The sequence below is a fragment of the Lithobates pipiens genome, unplaced genomic scaffold (assembly GCF_037356315.1).
Source record: "Lithobates pipiens isolate NorthernLeopardFrog02 unplaced genomic scaffold, aLitPip1_a1.2 Scaffold_23, whole genome shotgun sequence".
NCBI classification, from domain to species: domain Eukaryota; kingdom Metazoa; phylum Chordata; class Amphibia; order Anura; family Ranidae; genus Lithobates; species Lithobates pipiens.
The window spans coordinates 336,059,891-336,069,041 of NW_027507785.1; the positions used below are offsets into that span (position 1 = coordinate 336,059,891).

A 9,151-nucleotide genomic window follows, 5' to 3' on the forward strand; every position below is an offset into this window, starting at 1 on the left:
GTCACACAGTCCTGCTGTACAGAGGAGCTTACACTTTAATGTCCCCTCCCCCCCACAGTCACATCAGTCTCTGTACAGAGGGAGCTTACACTCTAATGTCCCCTCCCCCACAGTCACATCAGTCTCTGTACAGAGGAGCTTACACTCTAATGTCCCCTCCCCCACAGTCACATCCGTCTCTGTACAGAGGAGCTTACACTCTAATGTCCCCTCCCCCCCACAGTCACATCAGTCTCTGTACAGAGGAGCTTACACTCTAATGTCTCCTCCCCCCCACAGTCACATTCAGTCTCTGTACAGAGGAGCTTACACTCTAATGTCCCCTCCCCCACAGTCACATCAGTCTCTGTACAGAGGAGCTTACACTCTAATGTCCCCCCCCCCCCACAGTCACATCCGTCTATGTACAGAGGAGCTTACACTCTAATGTCCCCTCCCCCCCACAGTCACATCAGTCTCTGTACAGAGGAGCTTACACTCTAATGTCCCCTCCCCCACAGTCACATCAGTCTCTGTACAGAGGAGCTTACACTCTAATGTCCCCCCCCCCCCACAGTCACATCAGTCTCTGTACAGAGGAGCTTACACTCTAATGAATGTTAAATTTTTCTGATGTTACATTGTATGTCGCTTCCTCCTCTGCAGGTTGTCCATATCTTCTCTCACATTAATCAGACGTATCTGGTGTACTTCCTGTCTGTGGATCTCTCTATAAAGGAGGAGGAATCTGAGCAGCCGGTCGGTCGTTGGGTCACCCGGAAACAGTTCCTGAATTCTGCCGTCCCCACCGCCATGAAAAGGTGAGCGCTCCTTCCTACATCCGATCTATATCGCGAGAGCGCCAGAGCAGCAGCGATAGGAATTGGTACCAATGTGATTATAAGAGGGTGTTCTCCTTTAAGGAGGTGAAATCTTTGGTGAATGTCAGGTATATCTAGGGCTCTACCTCTCAGGGGTGCGCTGCAATAAACATAAAAAAAGTTTGCAGACAGGCAGGTAAGTGAATGTTATTGCTGGAGAGACGTAGCGTCGTTTTCTGCAATAAATTGCGGTCCGTCGCAGGTCGTTGTTTTTGCACTTTATTTCTGTGTGATAAAATCCATCAGAATTCCCGGATGATGTTACAGGAAGTGCGAACGTCACCCAGAAAGGATCAATGTATTTATTGTAACCCTCAGATAAACGGGGGTTCATTTATTAATATGGTTGTTACATTTTCCTCTATTGGGGATCTGGATGTGGTTATTGAAGACCTGATCCCCCCCCCATGTAGATCTGCAGTATTAGATCATTTCTAATAGTGATCAATAGATCATTTCTAATAGTGATCAATAGATCATTTCTAATAGTGATGAGCGATGGATCGATTTGTATTTTTTTTTCCCTTTTTTATTTTTATTTAAAAGAGTCGACATGGAAAATACAAAACTCAAATATTCATAGAACATCAGAGGGTGCAATAGATCATTTATAATAGTGATCAATGGATCATTTCTAATAGTGATCAATAGATCATTTCTAATAGTGATCGATAGATCATTTCTAATAGTGATCAATGGATCATTTCTAATAGTGATCAATTGCTAATTTCTAATAGTGAGCAATAGTTCATTTCTAATAGTGATCAATGATCAATTTCTAATAGTGACCAATGGATCATTTCTAAATAGTGATCAATGGATCATTTCTAATAGTGATCAATGGATCAGTCAGCAATAAACATTCCTAATAGTAGTCAATAGATCATTTCCATTAGTGATCAATGGATCTTTTCTGATAGTCAGACATCGATTATTTCCATAGTGATCAATGGATAATTTCTAGCAGTAAGCAATAGGTTGCTATAGCAGTGATCTATTGCTGTAGGGAGAGTCTGGAACATTCTACTCAGATTTGTGCGATCCTCCGTACGGACAGGAAGGGCTGTGACATGGATTGGAAGCTTTGTTTTGCTGTTGTGTGTACATTTCTTGCACCTAGCGATCCTGGAGCAATCAGAAGCGCGGAGATGATGGTTTCCACTCCTCAGTGGTGGATTGCAGCCGTCACTCACAGTCACTGGCAGCCCGCTCTGCTCTAGACCTCATTAGAGGTCACAGTGGGGCAAATGCTAACTTTTGGGCCACTTCCCCCCCCACAGTCCCCCTTTGAGTCAGGGTCCCCATCACAGTCCCCCCTTGGGTCAAGGTCTCCATCAGCGTCCCCCTTGGGTCAAGGTCCCCATCAGCGTCCCCCTTGGTTCCAGGGTCCCCATCAGCGTCCCCCCTTGGTTCCAGGGTCCCCATCAGCGTCCCCCTTGGTTCCAGGGTCCCCATCAGCTCCCCCTTGGTTCCAGGGTCCCCATCAGCGTCCCCCTTGGTTCCAGGGTCCCCATCAGCGTCCCCCTTGGTTCCAGGTCCCCATCAGCGTCCCCCTTGGGTCAAGGTCCCCATCAGCGTCCCCCTTGGGTCAGGGTCCCCATCAGCGTCCCCCTTTGGTCAGGGTCCCCATCAGCGTCCCCCTTTGGTCAGGGTCCCCATCAGCGTCCCCCTTTGGTCAGGGTCCCCATCAGCGTCCCCCTTTGGTCAGGGTCCCCATCAGCGTCCCCATCAGCATCCCCCTTTGGTCAGGGTCCCAATCAGCATCCCCCTTTGGTCAGGGTCCCCATCAGCATCCCTCCTTGGGTCAGGGTCCCCATCAGCATCCCTCCTTGGGTCAGGGTCCCCATCAGCATCCCTCCTTGGGTCAGGGTCCCCATCAGCATCCCCCCTTTGGTCAGGGTCTCCATCAGCATCCCTCCTTGGGTCAGGGTGCCCATCAGCGTCCCCCTTTGGTCAGGGTCCCCATCAGCTCCCCCTTTGGTCAGGGTCTCCATCAGCATCCCTCCTTGGGTCAGGGTCCCCATCAGCATCCCCCTTTGGTCAGGGTCCCCATCAGCTCCCCCCTTTGGTCAGGGTCCCCATCAGCTCCCCCCTTGGGTCAGGGTCCCCATCAGCTCCCCCCTTGGGTCAGGGTCCCCATCAGCATCCCCCCTTGGGTCAGGGTCCCCATCAGCATCCCCCCTTGGGTCAGGGTCCCCATCAGCATCCCCCCTTGGGTCAGGGTCCCCATCAGCATCCCCCCTTGGGTCAGGGTCCCCATCAGCATCCCCCCTTGGGTCAGGGTCCCCATCAGCATCCCTCCTTGGGTCAGGGTCCCCATCAGCATCCCCCTTTGGTCAGGGTCCCCATCAGCATCCCCCTTTGGTCAGGGTCCCCATCAGCATCCCCTTTGGTCAGGGTCCCCATCAGCTCCCCCCTTTGGTCAGGGTCCCCATCAGCATCCCCCTTTGGTCAGGGTCCCCATCAGCTCCCCCCTTTGGTCAGGGTCCCCATCAGCTCCCCCCTTTGGTCAGGGTCCCCATCAGCTCCCCCCTTTGGTCAGGGTCCCCATCAGCTCCCCCCTTTGGTCAGGGTCCCCATCAGCTCCCCCCTTTGGTCAGGGTCCCCATCAGCTCCCCCCTTTGGTCAGGGTCCCCATCAGCTCCCCCCTTTGGTCAGGGTCCCCATCAGCTCCCCCTTTGGTCAGGGTCCCCATCAGCATCCCCCTTTGGTCAGGGTCCCCATCAGCATCCCCTTTGGTCAGGGTCCCCATCAGCTTCCCCTTTGGTCAGGGTCCCCATCAGCATCCCCTTTGGTCAGGGTCCCCATCAGCTCCCCCCGTTCTGTCAGTGTCCCCATCAGCATCCCCCTTGGTGAAGGTCCCAGGAGAAGCAGGTCTAATGAATTTTTACTGGCAGGACAAAACACTGACTACATGCTGTTATATGAAATTGGACAAAAAAGCTAAAGGGGGTGCCTCATCCCAAACAATTTATACAAGAAAGAAGAGACCAGCATGACGGATTATAACGGTATAAAGTACTTTGATAATACTGGATGGGTTGTAATATGTGCATCTCTTCTGCTTTTACCTTTTCTTCTTTTTGAAGGTGTCGTGGTTAATAGTCAGAATTCTGGTTCTGGGGACACTACTTTGCGAAACGCGTCAACCTTAGATGTTTGGCACTTCAACCACTATTGTTGTAACCAAGTTCATATATTAATGTTTTTATCATGTATTTTCTAATTTTGCAAATAAATAATTTAAAATACTAGATTCTATCTCCTTTCTGGTACCGTTATAATCCATCATGCTGGTCTCTACTTTTTTGTATAAATTGACTACAAGCTGTTGGGACTTGAGGGCCACACAATAGTCACTGAAGGGCCACAGGTTGGGCATTAGGCCTGAGGGATTAGAACTGACAGTGATTCATATATATATCTTATCTTCTTTACCTCCCCAGATCCTACAGTTGTGTGAGAGTAAAGAGCTGGTGACCGGCGCCCCGGAGTCGGTGAGAGATTACCCCCCCCCCTCCCCCCATTCTGCGGGGCGCCTTATCATATTGTAATATATGTGTCTATCTTCATCTTATAGACCAAGAAGAGGAAGCGCGAGGACAAGCCGCCGCCCACCAAGAAGGTGAAGGCGGAACCAGACGGACAGAGATCCATACAAAGTTTCTTCAAACCCGCCGCCAGCAGGAAGTGACCGCTGACCAATCACAGCAGCCGGCGTACCGTGACCTCCGACCCGGGGAACGGGAAGAAGAACCCCACTGAGCCTCAGGGACTCCATTGTGAGGTTCTGGAATAATTTGTATGGCGTATGGCCAGCTTAACCGTTCAGCATTCATATAGACAATCTCCTAAAAATCTAGCAACTATGTAATGTAAAGGCATCCTGTACTGAGGGACTACAAGTCCCAGCATGTCCTCCCAGCCGCAGGGGGAGGGGGATGTGGAGACAGTTCATCCAAAGCTAAAAGAATATTTTGTGTATCAATTTTTAATCAGTTTGAAAACATTTTATATATTTTTTTTACTTATCTTTGTTACAGCTTTTTATAAATTAAATATTTTTGTAATTTTTTTTTAAATAAAAACAGACTTGTATTTCAATTATCTAAAATTATTTGTATTATAGTGTTAATGAAGGTGATTGTCAGCTGATTTTATGTATTGGAGAAGGATTGCGCCACCCCCCGATGGTGGAACCCCTCATAATGGGCACAGCGGGTGTAAAGACCCGGGAACTCAGCACAGGGATGGTGGGAACCCCTCATAATGGGCACAGCGGGTGTACAGACCCGGGAACTCAGCACAGGGATGGTGGGAACCCCTCATAATGGGCACAGCGGGTGTACAGACCCGGGAACTCAGCACAGGGATGGTGGGAACTCCTCATAATGGGCACAGCGGGTGTACAGACCCGGGAACTCAGCACAGGATGGTGGGAGACCCTCATAATGGGCACAGTGGGTGTACAGACCCGGGAACTCTGGCACAGGGATGGTGGGAAACCCCTCATAATGGGCACAGCGGGTGTACAGACCCGGGAACTCAGCACATGGGATGGTGGGAACCCCTCATAATGGGCACAGCGGGTGTACAGACCCGGGAACTCAGCACAGGGATGGTGGGAACCCCTCATAATGGGCACAGCGGGTGTACAGACCCGGGAACTCGGCACAGGGATGGTGGGAACCCCTCATAATGGGCACAGCGGGTGTACAGACCCGGGAACTCAGCACAGGGATGGTGGAACCCCTCATAATGGGCACAGCGGGTGTACAGACCCGGGAACTCAGCACAGGGATGGTGAGAGCCTCTCATAATGGGCACAGCGGGTGTACAGACCCGGGAACTCAGCCCAGGGATGGTGGGAACCCCTCATAATGGGCACAGCGGGTGTACAGACCCGGGAACTCAGCACAGGGATGGTGGGAACCCCTCATAATGGGCACAGCAGCTGTACAGACCCGGGAACTCAGCACAGGGATGGTGAGAACCCCTCATAATGGGCACAGCGGGTGTACAGACCCGGGAACTCGGCACAGGGATGGTGGGAACCCCTCATAATGGGCACAGCGAGGGGGTGCAGACCCGGGAACTCAGCACAGGGATGGTGAGAATCCCTCATAATGGGCACAGCGGGTGTACAGACCCAGGAACTCAGCACAGGGATGGTGAGAACCCCTCATAATGGGCACAGCGGGTGTACAGACCCGGGAACTCGGCACAGGGATGGTGGAACCCCTCATAATGGGCACAGCGGGTGTACAGACCCAGGAACTCGGCACAGGGATGGTGAGAACCCCTCATAATGGACACAGCGGGTGTACAGACCCGGGAACTCAGCACAGGGATGGTGAGAACCCCTCATAATGGGCACAGCGGGTGTACAGACCCGGGAACTCAGCACAGGGATGGTGGGAACCCCTCATAATGGGCACAGCAGGTGTACAGACCCGGGAACTCAGCACAGGGATGGTGGGAGCCCCTCATAATGGGCACAGCGGGTGTACAGACCCGGGAACTCAGCACAGGGATGGTGGGAGCCCCTCATAATGGGCACAGCGGGTGTACAGACCCGGGAACTCGGCACAGGGATGGTGGGAATCCCTCATAATGGGCACAGCGGGTGTACAGACCCGGGAACTCGGCACAGGGATGGTGGGAATCCCTCATAATGGGCACAGCGGGTGTACAGACCCGGGAACTCAGCACAGGGATGGTGAGAACCTCTCATAATGGGCACAGCGGGTGTACAGACCCGGGAACTCAGCCCAGGGATGGTGGGAACCCCTCATAATGGGCACAGCGGGTGTACAGACCCGGGAACGCGGCACAAGGATGGTGGGAACCCCTCATAATGGGCACAGCGGGTGTACAGACCCGGGAACTCAGCACAGGGATGGTGGGAACCCCTCATAATGGGCACAGCAGGTGTACAGACCCGGGAACTCAGCACAGAGATGGTGGGAACCCCTCATAATGGGCACAGCGGGTGTACAGACCAGGGAACTCAGCACAGGGATGGTGGGAACCCCTCATAATGGGCACAGCGGGTGTACAAACCCGGGAACTCAGCACAGGGATGGTGAGAATCCCTCATAATGAGCACAGCGGGTGTACAGACCCGGGAACTCAGCACAGGGATGGTGGGAACCCCTCATAATGGGCACAGCGGGTGTACAGACCCGGGAACTCTGCACAGGGATGGTGGGAGCCCCTCATAATGGGCACAGCGGGTGTACAGACCCGGGAACTCAGCACAGGGATGGTGGGAACTCCTCATAATGGGCACAGCGGGTGTACAGACCCGGGAACTCAGCACAGGGATGGTGAGAACCCCTCATAATGGGCACAGCGGGTGTACAGACCCGGGAACTCGGCACAGGGATGGTGGAGCCCCTCATAATGGGCACAGCGGGTGTACAGACCCAGGAACTCGGCACAGGGATGGTGGGAACCTCTCATAATGAGCACAGCGGGTGTACAGACCCGGGAACTCAGCACTGAGATGGTGGGAACCCCTCATAATGGGCACAGCGGGGGTACAGACCCGGGAACTCAGCACTGGGATGGTGGGAACAGGGGCGTACCTAGAGCATTTGGCACCCAGGGCCCATCCTATATCTGGCACCCCCCCCCCCCCCAACTGTAAAAACACCCACAAAAAAACACCCTCCTCTGCCAAGATCAGCGTTTTTTAATTCTGCTTTCTATTTTAAATGGCGCTGTTGGCTACCGAGTAAACCGGAAGTGACACTGTGCTGTCGCTTCCAGTTTTCTACATCGGAGACCTGATCAAAGGCAAATTCGGCTTTGTTCGGGTCTCTGGCCAGCTGGCTGGTGGCTCAAGTCTGCGGGTGGGATGGGAGACCTGGGCGGAGCTGTGGGGGGATGGGGACGTCCCCTCCCGCTCCTTGTAATAACAGCCGATGCTGTTCATCCATGGTAGCCAGTGACAATAGACAGGACAGGACAGAGGTGTCAGTCACTCAGGTGTGAGCAGATGCCACATTTTTGGACAGATTGTGCCGCGGTCCAGAAAGTGGAGAGCTGGACTGGAGCTGCTATGAGGGAGACATCAGAGTGATACAGCTGACAATACAAAGTATGGCCCATGTCTACTGTCCTCAGGGACAGATCTGATCCAGATATCCCACTGTATGGCGATCTCTGGATCGGATCTGTCCCTGGGGACAGCATTGGCATTGATGATTTGATTCAGATTTGGGAACTGACCTTCTGACAAGGCGTGTTGCTTGCTGGACCGTGGATGGGATCTGATGGCCGCAGGGAAGATGGCAAGATGCTGCTGTGACCTGCTGCTTGCTGGATGGATCTGATGGCTGCAAGATGTGGGTGTAAGTCCCCCCCTTTATCAGACCAGCTCATCTACTCTATACCTGGTTTGTGAACTCAGCAACACCACCCCCCCCCACTTACCAGGTAAGATCACAGCTCAGCAACTATAGGTGGGTGGTAGACACACAGCAATATACAGCACACACATGCATTCTGCAACCTGTATACAGCACACGCCTTCATTCTGCAACCTGTACATAGCACACGCCTGCATTCTGCAACCTGTACATAGCACACGCCTGCATTCTGCAACCTGTATACAGCACACGCCTGCATTCTGCAAAATGTATACAGCACACGCCTGGATTCTGCAACCTGTACATAGCACAAATCTGGATTCTGCAACCTGTATACAGCACACGCCTGCATTCTGCAACCTGTATACAGCACACGCCTGCATTCTGCAAAATGTACATAGCACACGCCTGCATTCTGCAACCTGTACATAGCACACGCCTGCATTCTGCAACCTGTATACAGCACACGCCTGCATTCTGCAAAATGTACATAGCACACGCCTGGATTCTGCAACCTGTACATAGCACAAATCTGGATTCTGCAACCTGTATACAGCACACGCCTGCATTCTGCAACCTGTATACAGCACACGCCTGCATTCTGCAACCTGTACATAGCACACGCCTGTATTCTGCTACCTGTATATAGCACAAATCTGGATTCTGCAACCTGTATACAGCACACGCCTGCATTCTGCAACCTGTACATAGCACACGCCTGCATTCTGCAACCTGTACATAGCACACGCCTGCATTCTGCAACCTGTACATAGCACACGCCTGCATTCTGCAACCTGTATACAGCACACGCCTGCATTCTGCAAAATGTATACAGCACACGCCTGGATTCTGCAACCTGTACATAGAACACGCCTGCATTCTGCAACCTGTACATAGCACACGCCTGTATTCTGC

At 52.6% G+C, this 9,151-nt stretch overlaps 1 protein-coding gene across 1 annotated transcript in view; it reads left to right on the top strand.

The window, feature by feature from the left end:
* Window positions 1-4,964, top strand: part of MUTYH (mutY DNA glycosylase) — a 31,995-nt gene extending 27,031 nt beyond the window's left edge. Inside the window, exons 14-16 of the mRNA XM_077450795.1 lie at window positions 646-799; window positions 4,305-4,357; window positions 4,441-4,964. Of these exons, the coding sequence (XP_077306921.1) occupies window positions 646-799; window positions 4,305-4,357; window positions 4,441-4,554 (321 nt within the window). The 3' untranslated portion in view covers window positions 4,555-4,964. The remainder of the gene's footprint in view (window positions 1-645; window positions 800-4,304; window positions 4,358-4,440) is intronic.
* The last annotated feature ends 4,187 nt before the right edge of the window (window positions 4,965-9,151 follow it).